Below are 23611 nucleotides of genomic sequence, written 5' to 3' on the forward strand. Positions count from 1 at the left end.
AAGTGGTTTGTCTTTTCCCTTAATCCTGACAACAATATACTCTCTCTTTATTTCAAACCATTATGATTTTTGGTATGTTTTTTCCTTTATCTCTGACACTGGTCCTGCTGTACAGTGTGTTCTTAAATGTAATAGATTTGCACTGTGAAGAAAATGAAAGTATTACATCTACAGCTAAAAGCCATGCAGCAAGTTAAAAAAACCCAACTCTTGAGAATAAAAGTGTGGAAGGAATTCTTCACTTTATATGAATGAAGATGTCTAGAATCACTCCTCATCCTCAAAATACTTTTGTAGGGAAAGTATTTTTTGGAAAGTAGTTAATGTGTTTTTATTCCCAAAATTTTCTTTTAATCTTCTCTCTCATATATGTATATGCTCCTTATATATAGCAGGAGCTACTGATGGTATAGACAGCCTGATTGATGTAACTGAGAGAATGTATAATTGCTCTGTCTTTATACACCATTTCAGCATGTAGACCTTTTCCTTTCCTACTCCACATGTCAATATGAAGCCTTTTCTCTCCTTCACCTACTGGAGCAGCTAAGAAATGTAAGACCATATATAATATATATATATATATATAGTATTTTTTTGGCAACCTCTCTGCTCTCCCCACATCCTATGCAGCACCCATGACAAAACCTGTTATTCCTGTGAGTAGGGAAAATCAGGAAGGGAATTACAATCTGAAAACAAAGTTCACCGTTTCATCTACCCTCAGAGGAGCAAAATATAGTCTGAGAAATTATAATTTACAGCGTTTTATAGATAGTGATTATCTAATTGTGTTCTTCTGAACCCCTTTTTAATTCTCTAAAATTTTTAATACAACTTTTATATATCCCCTGATACATTTAAAGTTACAAAAAAAACTCTTTCACTGTTGTTTTTTTTTCTATACCCTTTTGCTGAGATTACATGACTAATAGTTATGGGAATCTGGGAATCTCAAAATCTGTGTGGGATGTGCCACCAATTCTCTTAGTTTCCATTGCTATAAACAAAAAAAGTATCTAAATCTAAAAACAAGATGTACAGATGAACAGAAAAGATTATTTAAAGAAACACAATACATGGAAAAATCCTAAAGTCATGCATTTGCATCTCTGAGCATTCTGTTGTGTATCCTATTCCATAGATGAACTGTCTTACCAAAAGGTCTCACTAAACAAAGACATTAAGCACTCAACTTCTTTGGCAGTACTGTGGATTACTGACCTGGGCAAGGATAACTGTCCCAGTACCACCATTTTCAAATGGAAAAGGCAACATTTCCTTTCCAGACTTTTCTTTCCTTGTCCCGCAATCTTCTCTGAGGGCATGAGAAACATTGGGAATATTTTCATAAATCTATGGCCTTTCCCACTCTTGAAGACTGGAAAGAGATTGTGTTTGATTGGGAAAGCTTATTTTGATTCATTTGCTTGTATCACCCTTCTGCCCATGACAAGTGGTGGGATTTCCCAATGGCACCAAATTTTACAGTGCATGTGCAATGTTGCTTTTTCATAGGAACTAACCCTTACTTTCTTACATTTTTTGTCCAAACTATCATGGAAGAAAGGGAAATCCAAGGATCCAGGGTAAAAAAAAAATACACTGTCCAGTAAAACACAGACAAGTAGACTGAAATATCTCCCCAATGCCTTAAACAAAATTGTTCATAGAACTAAAACAAGACACTGCCTTCCATTTTTAAATAGAACTTTTCACAGGGAAGTTTTTTTCAAGCCTGGAATGCAGAATATCTCGTTCCCTCATTACAGCAGCTGTCTATCACACTATGGCCTAAATCCACATATAGGCCTTTTGCACTCCTTGAACACCTGAGTGATCTCTTCTTGTTTGGAAGTCAAAGTTCAGTAAAAGCCACTATCAATTGAGCCTTTTGTTCCCATAGATACTGCTTTTGTTGACCAACAGATCACTCTGTCAAATTATTTCACCTGAAAATTGCCTATTTCACTGCCAGGATCTCAACAGGAGAACACTGCCATCATTAGATGTTTTTTCAGAAAGCCAAAAGGGTAGAGTTATTGTCAATAATGTTAAAAAACATGAATTTATTTCTCTACAGATATCCATTTTCCAACTAACTTGCAGCAAAAAAAATCTGTTGCAAAATTTTATCAGGAAAGAGAAAGACAATTAACTGGAAAACTGCAGCTTAATTAAGAAAAGAAGAAGCAACTGTCTGTTAAAACATAGTTCTTTTAAGGCACTCCTAAAGCTACATTTAGGAAGTAAGTGAGCTGCTGCACAATTACAGGGAAAAAATAGTGCAATTATCACAGAGATAACTTGGGTGGACAGCCTACAATTTTTGACTATGTTAGATAGTATTAGTGAAAGAATAAATCACAAATGAATTGACATTAAGGGTCAAATGCAGTAATTCAAGAGAAGCTTTACGCCTTTCCCAGAAAAAATTTAAATGGGCAGAATTCATAACAACTTCAATTACTAGTTCTAGCAATATTCTGTCTTGTATTTACTTTTCTCTCTTCTCTCTGCAGAAAACCACTTTTTACACAGTGACAGAGGAAAAATTAGCAGGTCCTTTTCATTCTGAGAAAAATTGCTTGCAATGTGTATTTTAAGTATATGTGTTACTTAGTATATATTTTTAGAAAAATCTTTTTTGAAAAGAAATCTTTTCACATGAAAAGCCAGTGGCCAACTAGAAAACTGTGATGAAGTACAGCTGTATTTTATAGAAGTTAGTCCTGTACTGAATGGGCAGTTTCTTACTCAGAGTAAATCGAAACAATCCTTATCACTGTGATACCACAACATTTCACACAGGCTGAAAATCTCATGCTGCATTTGTCAAAAAATGCACAGAATAAATTCGTATTTTTAATGCATCTTTAGGAAAGACTTAACTACAGCAATTTTCAAAGCACCTTTGAGAGCCTCCAAAATACATGTTAAGACACATAAAATAAAACACAAAGCAGGAAAAATATGTGACCTTTTCCTCCCTTCTCCTAACTCATAAGTTACACAGTAAGCCAAGAAGGTCCACATTTTTCAGTATTAGTAATGCTGAACGTCTGTAAAAAGTATTTTAATGGAAGTTCATTTAAAGGCCATGAAAATTCCAGAAATGTGCTTACCTCTTCCAGAGCAAGGTAAATTAGAATTTCCTTGGCATTTCTTAGTGCTTTCTTCAACTGACATTGGACATGAATGTGGATGTTCACACTTCTTCCCAGTCCATCCTTCTTTACAGTCACATCTTCCACAATTACATTGTCCATGACCTTTACAGAGAATGCAATTCAAGATTAACCTCCATTCTGATGAGGTATAAAAAACTCTTAATTGGACAAACTTTACCAAAGTTGGGGCTTCAATCAGTAATGAGATTGGTAAAAAAACACATCCAATCCACTATACCTACTTTTTTTTCTGAAAATAGCACTGGTCTATCATTCCATTTGAGCTATATTCCCTTTTCTGTTTTTTTCCTTAAGGGATGTTTTGCCACATAGCACATGATCTAATGCAAAAGGGTGGAACAGAGATTAAAAATATGCATTTCACCACTGTTTAGAAAAGTGGAATGTCATAAGGCAATATTTAATTTATTTTTATGTTCCTTTTCTACCATACTTGCAGCATATTCTCTAAGAACTATATCAATACCATTTTTTATCTACTTGCAATCAACATGCTCCACTAGAGACAAGCAATGTTGCATCAATTCCAAGCCTCAAACCAGTGCTTTCAGTAGTATACAAAAATTAAAAAATTGAAATATTGGACATAATCAATTCTCATTCCAAGAGGACAATGGGATGTGGTTTTAGGTATCTCACTGCATGTCTGGCACTATTCCCTGCATGTATATTTCCTCTATATAAATGCAAACATATGCAATTTTTCTTGAGCTTTCCTTAAGAAAAACTAAGGGGAAAAAAAAAAGATAATTGTACTTCTCCTTCTTTATGCTCTTTGCAAAAAGCATGGAGACTCAAAATGTTCCTGAGAAAAGCCTGAGAATCAGCAAAGCAACATTCCTTGCCACAAAATCAAAAATCTATTTTGATAAGCTTGGGCAGCAGGTTAGATCTCTCTCAATTTTCACACAGTCATCATTCACTGGACACAGCACGAAATCATTGCTCCAATCTCCACTTTTCTATCCATCTTCTTCTTGAAAACCATGGTAACAGAGATTTTTTTTATCTCTAACCATACTTGCACTTTAGGACTAATTTATAAAACATATTAGTTTATTAGTTCACAAGGAGAAAATGAGAGTAAGCAATCATTCTAGGAGTCATCAGATTACTTCCCATAATACAAGTCTTACTAATTTCACAAAATTACTTTTCCTTACAATAATTATTTGTTTTCCTTGAAAAGGACTCCAGGCTTCCTCTTGTTTAGAGGATGAGTTTAGATTAAATTATTAGGAAGTAATTCTTTACTGTGGGGATGGTGAGTCTCTGGAACAAACTGCCTAGGGAAGCTGTGGATGCCTCACCCCTGGAAATATTCAAGGGAGGCCTGGATGGGGATTTGAGCAACCCAAACTAGTGGAAAGGATCCCTGCCCATGGAAGTGGTTGGAACTAGATGGTTTTATGTTCCTTCCAACACAAACCATTCTGCGATCCCACAATTCTTTCCTTTGCTTTCATGTGTAGCTGCTGACAGTTTATGAATTGGATTTATGATCCCTGAGCCAGATAGATATTTATGAGAGGATTATGTATTTTCATACAATAGTTCCTTTGCTAAAGACATGGCAAAGGAACTAATGAAATGTGTGAACATATAAATTTTCTTATGGAAGCGTGTTTTCTTCCCATGTCAAGTCATGAAAGCTATTATCTCTAAATGAAGATAATCACTTTAATGTTGAGAAGACTTCTGAAAGACAATATTTCAGTAACAATCAGAATAGCACTTCAGGTGTGAAAAGAAGGCATCCAGTTGTCATTATGATGTACTGTGAAACAACAGTCATCTCAACCCCTGTGAAGCTTCTGGAAGGAGCTGCCCTTGTGCATTGCTAAATCCTCACATCAGGGCTGTCAATTCCTGTCATTTGTATTTTATTAAATGAACATAGAATTTCATGCAGTCACAGTATAACTCCTTACTTGAAAATAGGATTTCCTTTAATTTCTCCATGCTACTCAGGACAAAGTGGCTTCTGTCTCTATGTATTAGGCAGACAGAACAAGACAAGAAAATTTTGTATTATCTCTATTTGATGAATTTTTAAAGATAGATGGATTATTTTTCCTAATCTAACTAACCATTCTTGGATTCAACCCAAATCAATTTACAAATAAGGATAGCTTGCAGACACACCTAATGCATGCACACTTTGTGCAATAAGTAAATTTATTTCACATAAGCAATTAAAAAACCTGTCCCACTACAATTCCTCTATTAAATCTTTGATTTAATTGCATATTCTGCCTGACTACCACAATAAACCAAAATTACAACTTATGCATCTTTTCTATTTCTGAAACAAGACTAAACAGCAGGACTAGAAGACATTGTTCACACTGTTTCATGTGCAAATGGATTTTTCTATTTTAGGAATGTATACTTGGATGGCCAGCTAAGACTAAATTAGGCTTTTCTAAAATATAAAAGAAAGGGAATGGATAATTAGTACTAAATTTTTTTAGTACAAATAATTAGTACTAAAATTTTTGATGAGTAGATGGAAAAATAAAACTATACTTCAACTTGAGTTTTAGACACAAGCAAGCCATATGAGTCCCTCCTTTTATATCTGAGTTTTACTCATTGACAGTTATGTTGGTGTAATAAAGAACAATGTACCAGCCCTTAACCCAATGGCAAATGGTAATATCTTCCCCCAAGATCCTTCTTAACTGTCCTCTGCTTTCTTACAAGCATTACCATCCTGGGCAGCAGCAGCTGCAAAGGCAATATTGTCCAGTAAAGGGGGAGTTCATCATGACTTTTTTCAGTTTTACAGCATTAGTTGTAGATGCCACAGGTTTGCTTTAATCTGATTAGGTTTGAAACTCTTATTATTAGCAAGCAATTCCTCAATATGTATTTTTAAAAAGCCCAAACATAACAGTTGAGAAACTTTTCACTTTTTTAACAGGCTAAGAAAAGGCTGAAAATTTTATATAGCATGCTGGTTTCAGCATTCTTTCTATTCAACTCCTATGATCTTCCTATGGGACATTTCTCACTCTAGGAATAGAAAGAAAATATACCACATCATTATTTTCCTTGATGTGACTGCATTCTTACTATTATTAATTAGGCCAGACCAGATTTCTACAAGGATGCATTCAAGCTGACAACCTCCAATCTGTAAAGTCCCTTCGAATTTGCTTTTGCAGAATTCCTGTGTGTACAAATTACATTCTATGTATTGGACAAAGTCCTTCTCTCCTGCCTAGTATTAACATCTTTATTAGTATCCATACAAAATTGCATGCAAGGTCTCCCTCAGAATCTTAGCTTTTGTTAGCTGATACATGGGACATCTAAACTGCAAACCATGGATGGATGGAGGGATGGATGGAGGGATGGATGGATGGATGGATGGATGGATGGATGGAGGGATGGATGGATGGATGGATGGATGGATGGATGGATGGATGGATGGATGGATGGATGGATGGATGGATGGATGGATGGATGGAGGGAGGGATATGGAATGGATGGATGGATAGATAGATGTTAACTGTTTTGAATGTACTGCTCTGAAGTACAAGCAGAAGGAAAAGGAAGATGGATATGTCTAAGATGTACAGTCTGGCTGTAGCTACAGATGTGCAGCTGGGCCACACATTCGTGTTTTTCAAGTATTTATACCCTACTTGTTCTCATATCAATTTGTATTCTCAGGGAACTGTTTTACATTGACTCATTTATTTACTCTTCCTTGAACTTCTTATTCTTGGTTATCATCTCCCTGTCATATAAAATGAAATAACAAACACAGTCTGATCTAAGGAACTTTTAAATTCAAATTTCCCTAAGAAAGACATATCTATATTTTAAATTTTCAACCAATTCATGTTAGGTTATACTGAACGCAGGAGTATTAGAAGGGACATGAGCACCTAAAAGAATCTAATATTTATAGGATTTTGTTGAATAGAAAAAAACCCCAAACAGTATTATGTCTTAAATGAAAATTGGAACACTAGGGAAGAGGAATATCAGACCAATTAGAAGGTTTTTTATAAAACTACACGTAAGTCCCCTTTATACACAAACCTTACCTGAACAGAAGTCATCAGAATATCTATCATACACTGCTTTGCAGTTTCTTTCATCACACTCACAAGTGTCTCCATGAATATCTCCCCAGTCACCAGTTGGGTCCACATCATGGCATGTACATTCCCCACATACACATGTGCCTAGAATTTAAATAAAAAATAAAAAATAATTTAAAAAAAAAGAAAAAAAAAGAAAAACACAGAGATAGAAGAATTTACTATGTCATTTAGAGCAATAGCACTTTGATTACAGGGATTTATACTTGTGAATTTTTAGCTCTCACAGAAATGCAGTCTCAAAGCTGCAAGTGACAATCATGAGCATGTGTTCATCTTGTATGATTTTAAACCTTCCATGATTATTTAGTAGCAATATTTTATACAAACAAATTGGCTTCCTGTTCATGTTTCTTTTTGCTCTTGAGCCTTGGTAGGAGTCAACAAAAAAATGTAGCTCACGGAACAGTTGTACATCTTTGACATCGACAGTAATTTGCCCTGTCAGTAATGACAATAAAAATCAATTCTGTTTAAATGACTTGGGCTTGGGCACAGAGGATAATTAATGGCTGTTAAAGCATAAACATTTAAACAACAAGAGAATCCAAACTAACACAGCTGAAAATGTCTAGGAGGTCATTCTCTACCTAAGAAGAACAGCAGCACAGATCTACATGAAAGGATACTTCTCCACTTTTCCCAAGTCAATATTCAGGGCCACACTCTGTTGCTTACAATAAGAAGAAATGTGAATATGACAAAAACCAAATTTGCATCTTTTATTCGTACGCAGAGAATATGTGCCCTACTTATTTAGGAAAATCTGAAAAAAAAAACAAACTAAAAACCAACCAACCAAAAAAAAGATATTTTCCTTATTCAGAAATCCAAATATGCTTGAGGGCAACACACTCACTACTTTTTTTGAGATGCTAACAGGCTTGTAGAACCAGCCTGACCTTACTGATGCATGCAGTTCATTTCTTGCAGAGTGGCTTCACCTTCTGCTACTCTGCCAACACCTTTGTCATCTTATTTAGGTTACTCTAAACAATATAATGCATTTGAGGACACCAGGACAGGATGACTAAACAGTACACATAGCTATGGCACATTCTCTAATAAAAGGAGAAGGTCTACACAATCCAGCATGCATGACACAAACAGGAAGAGCTACAGCCTTGTATAATGCTACAAACCCTGAGACAGCCCTCGAGAAATGTGTGCCTAATTTTTTATAATTTCACAATTCAGTGACATTACTGAAGAAGGAAAAAAAACATCCAACCAACTAACTAACCAAGAGGAAATGCCTCTGGAGAGTGATTAATACTCCCTGAAACAACTTCAAAGTTAATTTAGATCAGCTGAGCTGAGTGTCAGAACGCAGAACATAATCTCACCAAAGTTTAAAAATCTAAATTTTCACATGTGGTCTAAACTGGTTGACTAAATAGTGCAGGGGAAAATATAAGAACAATTTGTCCATCTTAGCACTGAAGGAGGGTGAGCAGCAAGGTTAGCCTTGATATTTGATTTTTAGAAGGCTCAAGACTGGCAAGAAGAACTGTACTTATATCACAAGATGTATAAACAGAAAACTGGGTAATTAGTACTAAATGGAGCAGAAATACTTTGTTGGAAAGCAACATCACATTGTCAGAAGCCTAAAAAAATCTTATTAATATAAAAATCACAAATACATGAAAGCCAAAAGGCATGGAAGTATCACACAAATGTACCTTTGTATTGGAGGTTGCAGCTACTCATAACATCAGCTGTGTTATTCACACAATTTCTCCTATTGCAATGCCAGCTTAAAGAAATAATCACATATTAAAATTTCAAATTTGATTAAAAGCTTGCTTTGATGAGAAATTCTCTGCCAATAAATTATTTTCTCAGTGCGAGAAAGCATCTCATGTGAAGACACTTTGATATCTATTATATCCAGAACTACACGAAAATTTTATGCTGAAGTCCCGAGACTACATGAGCCTACATGATCTCTGTATTTGAGCCAAACTTTCAATTTCCTCCTAATTACGAGAAGAGGGTTTTCTAAATGCTCTCAGGATGATTAGATGTTCAAAATACATCAGGTTTTGTCAGTAGAGATGTTTTTAAGAGAGGTACCTAAGTGCTTATATACTACTATATCTATTCTGGACTATTGCCAAAAAAAAAAGCCTATTTTTTTAATCCTTGTTCAGCAGCTCATGATAGCAATCTTTCTTTTTTTTTTTTTTTTTTTTTTTTTTTTTTTTTTAGGGATTTTTTTCTATTTTTTCCTCAAAATGACAAAACTAGACAGAAGTCTCAGATAAAATTCAAATCCCAAAACTGTGCAGATAAAAAATCATGTAGTTAGAAAAACTGTGTGAAGTCTAACTGTGCAAAGTCTACCTTTCCATCTCTATGCATTCCACAGCATAGTTACTGAACATTACACAGGTATTTTTTTGGTTGTAGTGGAAAATAAATATCTCATGTTTTCATTTTGCCCATTCCATTGTGGGTCATAAGTCTTCTTTAAGAGTGAACTGACATACAGTTCTGTGACCTTGCAGCACCAATCCATTCAAAAATCTAGTAATATTTTATTTTGCAAGGTAGATCTCTTACCAAAACAAATATATACTAAATAACAAATTATCCTGCTCAATCTTACTACAAAAATAAAGAATGGGAACAACTTGAGTTTGCTTAATCAAGAAGTGGATGTTGATTTGTCTAAGTTTATACCTAAACACAGGTATCTACCCACTTGGAAGTGTATATCTAGAGCTGAAATAGGTGAGAACAAGCAGAAACTCTCAGCAATCACAATCTAAATCCTATTGTAGAGAACACACAGAGTAAAATAAAAGCCAACTATATAAATATGTGTAGAAGGTCCATGCAAATGACACACCTCTGTTGCTGCAGATTTTGCCATCTGGAGATGTGCATCTTTTCTTGATCTCCCAGGGGGTGATGTCACACTGGAATTCACATTTATCTCCATGCCAACCAGCCTCACAGTAACAGTTTCCACAGTAACACTTTCCATGGCCTAAAGCCAAAACAAATTTTGTACAGTGAGAAAGAGGCAAGTTTTTAAAAGGCAATAACAATTTAACTGTTTTGATCTTTTCTTTCAAAAACTTTTACTGCTAGACTCAGAATAGAAACAATTTATACACCATGTATGAATACATAAAACCAGACAAAAGACATCTTAACTACACTTATCCCCTCTGCTTTAGAACTAGTTTTCCTTTAATCACAGATTAAATCTAATCAATAAACAGTGACATCATAATTTTTATAATTGTAAACTTTTTTTTTATTTAGAGTTTAATTTTGAAGACTGTAATAGTTAAAATTTAAGCACAGCTTCACACATCAACGTAGGACATACTTGGCATGTCTAAGAACATATTGTATGTTCTTGACTCCTCAGACAGTTGCAATAAAGACATCTTGATGTATTACACACCAACTATGTTGTATATAGCTTCCCTTCTTCTTCCTCTGTGTAAAGAAGATTTCAGAACATGGCTAAATCCAGTCATTAAAGACAAATTATTTTCAAAATAAAATTTTCCGATGTTCATTTAACTAAATATACGTATCCCAAAAAAGATGGTTGCATCATCCAAGTCTGGGTGAAGCAAGTAGATTTTCATCTGCTAGGTATGTGTGCCATGTGTTTCATGGCAAAAAGCTTTTAAATTAAGTAGTTGCAATTCTTACTAATCCCAGAGCCAATAGTTAATTCTTTAATAGAAGGATCAAGTCAGGATCTTGTTCTTTCTTCCTTTGGGCCACCTCTATCATAACCTGGTCAATTTATATTCTTAATTATTAAGACTGCCAATTGCTGAATACAATTTTTTCCTGTTTTTGCAACTACACACGGAATTTTCATTACATGACATTCATTACATCATTCATTACATGGTTAAATGTCAAAAAACCAATTAATTAGATAATTAAACAACAAAGACTATGAATAATTATTATGAAAAGATCAATCATGAACAGTAGCAAAAATAAAAGGGAAATGCTAAAGGAGTGTAATAATCTGATCTAGAGGCAATTTTCACAGATTAAAATATCAATACTTCATTATTCACTCACACTTTTATACTCCTCAAATAAATATTAATTAAATTATAAAATTTGCCTCTTGCTCTTGGCAGAGAAAAAAAAATCACTCCCTTTGAGTTAAAAGCCTTAGTTTAAAAAAAGAATCCTGAGCAGAATTTAATTTGCTAGAAGATATGATGCTTTTTAAAAAATAAGTTGAAACTTGACTCCAAAGTCAAATAAAAAGTAATAGTCAAACAGACTGATAAAATCCCAACTGAAGTTGGAAAAGCTTAACACATCTTTGCAAATTCTCCTTTCCTAAGAACTGATTTGCTTAAAAAATGCAGTGCCCTTGTGCAAATATTAAAATGTATGTCACCTATATCTCAACATGGCATTGATTTTTTTTCCCAGGATAAAATCCCAGCTCAAAGTTGAGGAAAGCATGTGCCTTGGACCTTCATGTGCTGTCATATGTATTTTTTCTGCATAAGGCCTGCTTCAAGAAAAGATTTTGCATTGTAGAGGTTTCTTAAAAAATAAAGCAACATGCAATACTCATAAGTTGTGTGCATAAGCTTCTCATCTTGCAACAACCCAACCAAGTCAAGCAAACCATTAGGTTATAAACTTTACTTCCATGAGGCATCATGGCTTTTATATAGATCAATCACTGACTTTAAAAACTTGAATCTACCAACATCTTTTGTCTCTTTATATCAGCATACTTTGAACTTTCAAAACTTTTTTTAAGCTTTATACACAGATGCATTGGGTCTTTTGGGGAATATGGAATGAGTGGATGAACAACAGAAAACAAAAAGCTAAGAAAAAGCTAACGATATAAACCAGCAGCAAAACACATGTGAGGAAAAAACTGAATCAGACAAAAACAGCAGTAGGAGAATTTACTGGAACTAAATGAATGGCAACTTTTTATCATACTTGGTACCATGTGTAATGATTAGAGGCAAATACAAATGGAATAACTGGCACATAAAAATTGTTGCCCTCCACTTCTTTTATATCAGGCAATTAATGGAAATATTATATTCTGCTCCTGAATCTGGACTTCAGAGGACCATTGCACATTCCTCATTTAAAATCCCTACTTAATCCTAGGATTTAAAAAGAAAAAGTTATTTTTGCCTTCAAAGGCACTTAAATGAAAAAAATTTATTTTGCTCTCTGTGTAAGAAAAAGAGAGAGAAAGCTATTTTACACAAGCACTATCTTTCTTCATACACACACATAGGAAGCACTATCCCCACGCAGGAATAGTCAAGGAGCAGACTGGAACACTCTTGTGGGCATATGGACACTATCTGCACATGTGTAGCTTGAACCATGTTTGCAGCACCTTCCAGCTCAAGGACAAGCCTCCATCACAACACAGGCAACAACATTTATAATGCCATAAATGGTGTGTGTTGCACAATATTTAACTGCCAGGTTCCTGCCTTATAATGACATGAAAGAACACTTTGAATTTTGGTTGCTTTTCTATCTATCAGCAAAGTTCATTCCATCTTACTTTCTTGCCTTTCCTATTGCAGATTAAATTTTTCCTTACTCATTCCTTTCTTTTCTTATGCTCCTGCTTCTGAGTTATCATCTTACATTTATTCCTGATATTTTAAATTTTTGCTTCCTTGACAACATTCCTAATAAACTATTTTCTGGGGCTTTTTCCCTTGTATGTTGTCCATTCTGCTCTCTCTCATCTGTGCCATGAAGCATTCACATTTCTCATATATTCTACTGAAGACAGACACACTAAACTATGAATTACCTTAGTGAATTATTTTGTACAACCCTCTCTGCAGTTCTTCCAAAAAGAGATGTTCACAGTATTTATTCATTCTTTAACCTTATGCTTAGCTCATTTTTGCATCTGAGATATGCACTTAAAATTTGTAATGTGAAATCTTGCAAATAGAGCTACTCAAGTTATACATTCAGTGAAGATATTTTGTAGAACCATGCAATCTTCATTACTTTTCTTGCACTCATTAGGATACATACCTGTACAAATCTCTCCTGTTTCATCATCAATGCATTCTCTGTCATCACATTCACAAAATTTGCCATATACCAGTCCATTTCCTTCTGTGTTTGTGCATTTGCACCTGCCACACTGACATGTGCCTGTAGACATTTTAGAGAAATTATTCAGTGACTGCAGATAATAGAAAGAGTTTCATTAGTCTGTCAGACATGGTACATATTTTATTTCTGAGAAGGATGAAATTTAAAGATCATCACACAAATAAAGACAGACACAGAAATTATACCTATCAACAAAAAGCCAAATCTTAGCTGTACAGAGATGGAGCATTAAAGTGCCTTGGAAGTGTAAAGTTGTCTTTTAACAGCACAACCCAACCTGCCCCACCCCCCACCAAAAAAAAAAGCTTTCTGACACAATGAAAAGTCAGAACACTCAGGCAATGCAAAGGATGCAAATGGATTTGTAAATAGATTTCTGTTCTGTCACTGCTCATCAGGTCACACATTTGCTCCTTGGGTATTTTGATGAGGGTTTCCCCTCAGCTCAGTGGCAGCCTCCCTCCATGACCTGGCCTCCTGAAGAGGAAAAAATTGTTTTATTGCTCCCTGAGAAAGAAGAGCCCCCTCTTTTCCCTCAGAGGGTCTATCTGACCTGAGACATAAATAAATGGATGAATGAGTTGCACAATAGAAACAAACAAAAAAACCTCACAAGTACATTAAAATGATAATAGAAACAAAAGTATCACAATGTCACTCATATAAGAAACCCGTTTTCCCGAAAGAGTAGGAAGTTTGTGCAACATCACATTACTGGAGCCTTGTGGCCTGAAACAAGTTGTTTCAATAGTCAATGACATCACTATGCAAATAAGCACCAATTTATTTAAAAATTCACAACTTCATACTCCTCACATGACATCCATATGTATTTTTGAAAACATGGTTATTGGCACCAGAGAAGATCTCCAAAATAGAAATTTTATACTGATATTACACAAGATTGAAGTAACCAGTTGATATTTATACCCCTACAAATTTCACCCTTATAAGCATAGCACAACTTCTAATAAACATCACATTAATCCAAAGAACAGAAGTATTGGGCTCTGTAAGAGACGTGGCCACTCTAAAATAGTAAATTTTTAAAATGTTTGCAAGAGCTAATGTAGTAAGGCAATAATAATAATAGGACTGATAATACAACATAAGTAACATACAGAACTAGAATTATTTGCTACAATTACTTGGTAAACAAATACAAATGCAATTTTTGAGAAAACTGTCATTACAGATAATTTCTCAACAGGAAAGAAGATAAAACAGAAAATTGATTCCTATACTGGGTAGCTAAACAGGTCAGAGAGATGGTGTATCATAATGTTCATTCCTTCCACTGCCAAAAGAGAAAATTGCTCACATAGAGAACCTCAGTTTAGGTAGGATGCCCTACTTGTTCTGACAAATGATTAGCAACAAAGTCAGAAAAGTGGAATTTTAGGTCGATCTTTATTGGTTACTGAAAAAAAATACAATAAATTACTATCTGTGTGACAGCATAGCACTGTTTTTGTAACAGCTCATTTCACCCCTTCTTGTCTTTTATTGAAGATAAAAAAAACAGAGCCCAGACCCCAACAACAGTGTTAGTAGCAGACCAAAAGGCAATCCCACCAATAGCCCATCAAAGCTACCCCAAACTCTATAGTCAGTCTCATTGGAATTCCTGTCCTGTTTAATATCAGCAAAAGCAAAACCATTTATTCTTTTTCTGATGCCACAAACACTTTCCTCCTAGCACTTGGAGTGGTTGTTAAGCTATGTTCATTTTCCTGTGAAGACTGGGTCCCCTTCTGGGGCCACAGCCAAGAAATGAAAGAGGTCCTTTTTTAAGAACTTTGACTAAGCACAATGAACTATACTCACTTTTGAAAGTCAGTTTCTCATTTAGCTCTCTCTCATGTCTCTCAATAGCAAGTTTCATGCATCTATTGTTATAAATTAAGTGTATCATTTATTCAGTATGCTGCATACTAGTAGTTTTTAAACTGGTTTCTTATCCAGTTTAACATAAACTAGATAAGTACCAGCTTCTCTCTAAGGTGTCCCACAAACCCTTAGGATTCTTTGTTCATGTCAGCAACTAACTTGTGAGGAATTTGTTTGTACAACAATGTGTGGATTCCAAAAGAAATTAAAGACCAGCAATAGTGAGCAGAAGTAGGGTTCTTGAAACATTCTTTCACTTGAAGATCAATGTAATCGAAAAATCAGAGGGTAATTTCCGGTCTCAAAACTTGATTGGTAGAAAATGCCCTTTAAAATGGTACCATTCTTCAATGAAGCCTTCTAAAGGGCATTTGGTTTTCCCCTGATTTCTTCTGTTTTTAAGGAAAAGACTTTCTATTTAAGTTTGGATGGTTATAAAATGAAACAATTAGAAAAGAAACTGTTTACCAAATGAGAACAGTGAAAATGGAAATGCTCCTTTAAATGATTCAGCACATCTACAACTGATTTTAATAATCACAGGCACAAATCAAAAGTGTCTCAAAAAGTTGCACGGCTTATAAATGTCCAGGAAAAATATGTTCAAATGCCATTTCTACACTCTGTAAACACAAACACTTGATAGAAATTACATCACTTCCTGTGTTAATGCCATTACAACAACATTCTGATGAGGAAAATAAATGACACATTTGCAGTTTCATCAACTCAAAACAGCTATGGATAAACCAGAGTACTAAAGTAGGTGTTCCTAATCCATGTATGGATAGGAAAATTAAACGTATTAGTCTATCTATAGTTACATCTCAGTCTCTTGAAATACACTTTACAAAATTACTACTTAGAAATGACAATGATTCTCAAGATAACACTTGAGAGCGTTAAGGTATCAAAAGCAACAAAAGACCTCTTACCTGCACCAGAACAGATGATATCTTGAGAATTCTTGCACATTTCATTGCTTTTCTTCCGTGTAAGATTGCAAGTAGTTGGATACTGACAAGCTTCCCCATACCAGCCTTCATCACATTTGCACTTCCCACAGTCACACTTTCCATGGCCTAGCAAAGGAAGGAAAGAGTATGTCAAGTCTTTTTTTTTTTTTTTTTAATTCAGAAAGTGGCATTTTCTTATCCAGCTTTTAAAAGAGATTCCATCAATTACATTTTTAAATGAACATAAATAACAGATTAACTTTACAGAGTTCATATGCAACTAAAAATAGAAGGGAGGCAGCCAGCACATGGCCCCACCAAGGGCAAAGCTTGCTTGACCACCTTGTGCTCTTCTATGATGGAGTGGCTGCATCAGTGGACAAGGGAAGAGCTACAGAGGTCATTTATCTGAAGCTCTGCGGAGCATTTGACACAGTCCCTTACAACATCCTTCTCTAAACTGGAGAGAGATGGATTTGATGAGTGAACTGTTAGGTGTATAAGGACTTGTTTGGGTGGTCACATTGAGAATCCAGTGGCCAACTGCTCAGGAGGCAACTGGAGGACACCACTGACAGGTGGAGTCCCTCAGGGATCTGTCCTGGGACCAATGTTATTTAATATTTTATTGACATTGACAAAGGGATTGAGGGCACCCTCAGCAAATGTGCAGATGTCACCAATCTGAGTGGTGCAGTTGTCACACCTGAAGGATGTGATGCCATCCAGAGGGGCATGGACAAGCTTGAGAAGTGGGCCCTTGGGAACCTCATGAAATTGAACGAGACCAAGAGTAAGGTGCTGCACCTGAGCTGGGGCAATCCCCAGTACCAGCACAGGCTGGGATGAACAGGCTGAGAGCAGCCCTGCCCAGAAGGACTTGGGGGTGCTGGTGCTTGAGATGTTGGACAATTTGCAGTATGTATGTTGTGTACTAAATATAATTCCTCACACTACCTTCCAGGTGCAAATTTTTATCACTTCATTCTTTATCATTCCTATACAATTTTAGGTAGGAAATATGAAAGCAATTGCACATCTTTAAAATCAGCATGTAAAATTTTAAAATAAATATCTTTTGAATATATATGTGATTTACAGAATATTCCCTTCCTATCACTGCATCTTCAAAGCAGAATCTAATTGCAGTCTATTTGAAATGCATCTGTTCCTGAGGCCAGTCAGCTGCCTGAAAAATGCAAGTCCAGTCTGCTGCCAGTAAGAAGGAATTTAAATAAATATTGTAAGTGACAATTTTAATTAGAAAAGGTTGTCTCATGTTGCACAAGAAAACTTTGCTTGACTTCCAATATGGTCCTAAGACAAGATATGGTTCAATAGCTGCAAAAACCATAAACTAAAAACATAAAAGAACATGTTAATTCTTGTTTTAAAACATGAGTTGCCACCTTAAAATTGCTGAATAACTCTCCATTGGTAAAGGACAAGAAAAAAAAGAATATAAAATACAGAATAAAAACCTACTCTAGTAACTACTCTGCTTCACTGACAGACAACAGCATAATCCATTCCAGGAAGTGCTAGTAAATCCTAGGGTAACTTAGAAAGTAATGATGTGATGGAAGTATAAACCAAGTATGTGATAAGCTGTAAGAAAATTAGAGAAAGCACAGGATTTTTCTTACTTGTTTTAGATTTCTTTCAGAAAGGTTTTTGTAGGATCCCATTTGTTGTGTATAAATTTCTGCATTATTTAGAAAGCAAATAATGTTATGAAATAGTAAATAAGGAGTAACTAGCACTATGAAAGCTATGAGGTGAGATTGCAACTTCCCATAAAATAAATTTTAGCAATAAAAGGTAGACCCAGGTACTTAAAGACATGACATAGAACATGAGAAAAGTATAAGACCTCACTAAACAGTTGGTCAAGAAAGCTGTATCTCAAAGTGATGACACATTCATTCCAATTTTTTAAAAAGAACTGTAACCGAAATAAATGCTAAACACAAATAAATCAGAACTTCACTAAAAAAAAAACAAAACCAAAACATCATCAACACAAAAAACAGAAAACAAGAAAATAAGGAAAACTCAAGAAAATGCAGTAATTCCTTTAAGAAAACGACTGGCTGAGGAGCCAGTGAGACTGTGAAAATTTTGCAGCTTCAAACATGGGGAGAAACATTTTATAGCAAAGGGCTCAATTTCTAACAAGATGAGCAGTCATTTCAGAGAGTATATCTGGTACACGCAGAAAGCTTGTAGGGTGGAACATAAAATTAATATGCTAGGAAAACTGTCAGATGTCAGAAAACATATGAAGAAAGTGAGAACAGAAAATGTTAGGGAGGGTCAGATCTTGCAAAATTGCAAGTACAAAAATGTGCTTTCATCATCCAAATAAAAAGAAAACAGGAAAAAGAGTGGCTTCACCAAGCAGCAAAAACCAGTTAAGATTAAAGACAGTTTGCAGGCAGTCCAAAACAAAATTAATATGGGGATGTTGACTACTAGCAAGAAATGCAGTGTGTCTAATGACATGCTCTCTGGAAATGAAAATTACTCATCAAAGATGAGAAGAAAACAAAGACATAAAACTATTTTTAAGGAAGTGTCTAGACCAAGAGGGCAAGACCCCATAACTTTCATTTGAGAGTACTTAAAATACATGTACATGAAAGGGCAGTTCAGCAATAAAGACTTTTCATGAATCTATCAGGCTGGCAATCAAATGTCTGAAAAATAAAACCCAGCTTTTATTTCCTTTAAGCAAAAAGAGTGTACATGATTCAGACAACATAAAAACAAGTGCCTGTGACCTCATGAGCTGTGCCAGGATTTGAAATAAACTATGAAGCATTGCAAAGCTAGAGACAATGAAGAAATATAAGTGGAATATAATGAATAACAGCTTTATCCCAAAATATCATTATGACAAAATAACCTGGAATATCTTTTATGAGATAATGAATATTGTAAGAAAAGGAACATAGGAAATGCATATGATAGGGTCATATATGTTGGACACAATGCCACCCATGAAAAAAAAATATTCTGCACAAAATGCTCTAGAAATGCAAAAGAATCACAACATAGTTTACAGGAAGGAAATAACATGAGGACAAAAAGGCATATTACTGGAATAGAAGAAGATGTCTGGCTGTTTCAAATTATATTTTTGGAACTGTGCGTGTTTTACTGATACTGATAAAGAAATTCAGGTAACACAACCAACATTTGGCAATAACAAACCTGTAAATCCTCACTACAGAGGTGAAGATGAAGTAATAACAAAGTAACTGGAAATACTGGAAACTGATGAAATAATAACAAAATAACTGAAATAAAACAAAAATAACTGGACTGATAACCTGAAGTGAAAGTGGGTTGAAACTGGAAACCCAAACACAGAATTACACACTAGGGGCAAGGAAACAATGCCACAGGCTAATACCTCCCCAGCTGGAAACAAGAAGAATGTGACTGCATATTGACATCAGCTCTGGAAACATGGTGTGACTAAGCCTTTAGCTGACAAGTGTCTGAGATGTTCCCATTGCAGATAAATCACTAGGGACAGGAAGCAGTAACAAATCTGCATCTGAAATTATACACACAATGGATGGAATATGGTCCTGAGCCCTGCTTACCCTTGAAAGCTGCCAGTAGGTCTCTAAACCTTGGAAGACTGAGTTGACTTGTCAAGAGTACACATATGCAGAATTTTAGCCACTTGCAATGTTACAATTGGTTGGGAATTAAAACATTTGAGCAGGAAGATGGTAATTTAAACCACAAGCATTTGGCTCTGATCACATACTTTGAGCTTAGACACTTGACCTCAACCTAAGTGCCTTCTAAATACATTTTTCTGCTATATGTTTGCATGCCTACCGGTCCAAGAGCAATATATAAGGGTAAAAAGTCTGACAAAAAGTTCTGAATGCACATCTGTATTGCAGGTATTCAGGGCATCGATTTGGAAGCCTGCTTTTGCTGAGCTCTGTGTGCAATCCATCATGAGAGACAGGCACTTCTGCAGAGTGACTCAGGTCCTGTGTGGGCTGAACAGACCTCAGAGGTTGTCTGTCTTCTTTCACTAAACTGCTGGGAAGCTGGGGCTTTGATGCATCATTGGATACTTTTGCATGCAAACACAGATCATTCATTTATATTCTTTTGCTTCACATATCTGAACAATATTCAACATCAGGGTTAAAATATTCTGATGTATTTTGAATAAAAAAGGAACATGATGTCAGCTTAGTTATAGGTGGAACTGCATCAGTTTATAAAAAAAATATATATTAAATAATTATTTGATGGACCAGAAACGAAGTTTGAATACTGCTTTCATTTTATGTGTCTACATAAATTGCAGCATTCACCAGTGCTATTGGATTTTTTATGCATCTTACTGGAAAAGATTCTCTACACCTTTTTAACAGTTTTCTTTAGTTTTTTTTATTACATCCTAATGTTTGCTGCGATTAAAATCTGCTACATCCTTGTGCTTAAACTTGCCATAGGCAATTAAATCAGTCAAAACAAACTACTTGATTTGTCACCTCCCATGTTCTTGCTAAGAGCATAAGTGAATGTATGCATGTTCATCTGCCATGATTATCTTTTCTACAGAGCAGTGGTGGGGTGCAAAAATGTAGATTCCTTAACAGAAAGCAAAAAATAAGAAAAAAATTGTCGTGATATTAAGACCTTGAATTAAAGCAAGGTGACTGGGTTCAACTCCTGTATCTTTCAGTTTTTGGATAACCTCTGGCACATGAAAACTCCACCATGAGTCCAAGTGATGAGCTTAAAATCTCTTCTTTATAAAACAAATATTGATAATAGACTGTCATAGAAATTTTGGTAAGGATAAACTTCTTGGTACTTAATACCTTTCAGATTTTATGTATGACTAGAGGTGGCTAGTTTAAAAACCAACACAAAACCCAGTGAGGCAACATGCTACCTTGGAAATTAGTCACCATTTTTTCAGCAAGATGAATAGAGCCCTCCCTGTCTAGAAGGAACTGTGAAACTATGGTCATGTGCTTATTAAACTGCCAAAGCTTTTAAATAAATTCTTGGTTCATTAAGTAAACACAACTGGAAATACTGCCTCTGGAACAATACTTTGGAATAATAATTATGTTGTTGTGCCACATTAGTTATAGCAAAGTAACCCTCACATCAAAAGATGTGTATTACCTGACCATGAAGATCCAGGCTGTTTGGCCAGACACTAAAATACACTCAGATGTCCTTGCTGCCACATGGTTTTGATAACTAAAGCCCAATCATTCTATACAAGAACACAACTGAGGGCAGTTCTCATTTTAAAATTGTAATGGAATCAATTTTCTACAGGAAGGTGAGATGCTCATGCTAAGGTAAGGATTCCTCTCTCAAGAATGAAATTAGTAATCAGAAGAAAATCAGCAGCTGGCATGATAAATGAATTGGGCACGTTACTATGCATTTTTAGCAACCCCTGAGTGATTCCTGAAGTGCTTTTTAAATCTTAAAAAACCAATTCATTAAATGGATAAAGAAATATGAAGAATTGATTGTTGTGGATTCCAAATTCCAATTGGGACATTAGATAGGGAGGATAATTGAGCTGTAAGAGTTGAAAATTTTGGAAAAAAATTAAGACATTGTTCTGCCCTTTTAACCTAGACCAGCACAATGAGGATGTTTTTAGTATTTTTTTCCAAATAGATGACTTTCTTTCCAGCAGTTAGTGAAACAGATTGTGCTACTTTATGGCAATGTAAAGCTAGTGAAGACATTTTGGATTGCACTAAGATAGGATTTGCAAAATGGACTATTCTACTTAGTTGCATTTGAGATTCTCAATAACTGTGCCTTGAACTCAGAAGAAGCATTTCTCTGAATCTCCTTTTCCAGAATTGTTAGAATTGCAGTTTTAGGGGGATAAAAATAAGAAGTTTGTACTATTTCTGTTTTTTCTCAATCCCTATACATTTAATTAATCTCTTTTAAGGGCTGGAGTCCTGTTTGCATATGTGGCTCTACCTCCAGTAAAAGCCAGGTGTTCTCAAACTTTGCAGTATGCCCTAGGGATCCAGCCCCTGCTGAAAGGAGGTTCAGCAATGCTGGGGTTTTCACAAAAGTACCTCCTCCACCTCCTTCACATTACAACCATTTGTTACTCTCCCTGTGCTGCCAGGATGAGGTTAAACTATGGCTGGACCAATAGCAGTGGTTGGAATTCAGAAACAATACTCAAAAAATCCAGGGGGAAATTTCAAGGCTAAAGCAGCTCGATGATAATAGAACATTTCAAGCCAATTTTCTCACTGAAGCTCCTTTATCAAGCCACAGTCCTGATAAGAATTTCATCAGAGATTTTAAAAGTAAAGTAGACCCCTTTAGGCCCCTTTTCAACTTTAAGGGTGAAAAGAAATTTAACATTATTTTTTTCTCAAAAGGCTATTAAAAATTAAAAGAAAACCCACTACATTGGCACTTAGATGCTCTCACATTAAACCAATTTTTCCACATTTATTTAGGGTTTCCAGATCTTGGAGTAGCCCAGAGACAAAACCACTGAGCACTGATCTGGGGCAGCCTGAGTGACTGAGCCATGCTGACAAGAGCACACAAGGGCTGTACCACAGTTTGCCTCTCAGCACTCTGTAGTGACTGGGTTCTCCACGTGCATTTAAGTTGATCTGAAATGGATTTTCAGAGTTAAATTGAAACTGGTGGCATACCATCTCAATCTAGTTATTACTGGGAGCACGTTAACAATGAAAACATCATAAATGTTGTTAAATCATAACTCCAACAGAGGTATGGATAAAATCTAAACAAACGACTGCAGATACTTCCTAAGGAAAAGCAAAAAAAAAATTCCTCTTGCACTTGTGCCATGTGTTGCAGGGATCACTTAGAACGTTTTAGTAAGCAAATATCAAATAGTGTTCTAAAATGAAAAACTTGACCAGAACCTACATTAAAATATAGAAAAATTTACCAGATTTAGTTGAGAGGGCATGACTGCTGATGGTATTTAATTTTCAGGTTATAAATCAACTAGACACAGTGGCTATTTCTACTATACACACTCCAAGGTATTATTTACAGTCATAACATCCTTGTTTCTTCTTGACTTGCATCAATGTGAATTCAGAAGTTCATAAACCTTCTAATCATCTCCCAATACAAGTTGTGAAAATAAGCTGATTTAAAAAGTACTATTTCTAAATTTGGAGATAAAAAGTATTAGCATTTGCAGAAGAGTATTTTAAGAAAATGCTTAAAATTTGCATCAACACCATACAAAATGTATTAGAGAAATACACCTATAAGAATCTATGGATCAGATTAA

The 23611-nt window shown here is 35.3% G+C and overlaps 1 protein-coding gene across 1 annotated transcript in view; it reads right to left on the reverse strand.

Moving 5' to 3' along the window:
• Window positions 1-23611, reverse strand: part of ITGBL1 (integrin subunit beta like 1) — a 126891-nt gene that overhangs the window by 56884 nt on the left and 46396 nt on the right. The window contains exons 3-7 of the mRNA XM_079319842.1: window positions 16264-16410; window positions 13355-13477; window positions 10167-10307; window positions 7253-7393; window positions 3126-3272 (exon numbers count right to left, since the gene is read on the reverse strand). Of these exons, the coding sequence (XP_079175968.1) occupies window positions 3126-3272; window positions 7253-7393; window positions 10167-10307; window positions 13355-13477; window positions 16264-16410 (699 nt within the window). The remainder of the gene's footprint in view (window positions 1-3125; window positions 3273-7252; window positions 7394-10166; window positions 10308-13354; window positions 13478-16263; window positions 16411-23611) is intronic.

The sequence above is a fragment of the Erithacus rubecula genome, assembly GCF_903797595.1.
Source record: "Erithacus rubecula genome assembly, chromosome: 1".
NCBI lineage: Eukaryota > Metazoa > Chordata > Aves > Passeriformes > Muscicapidae > Erithacus > Erithacus rubecula.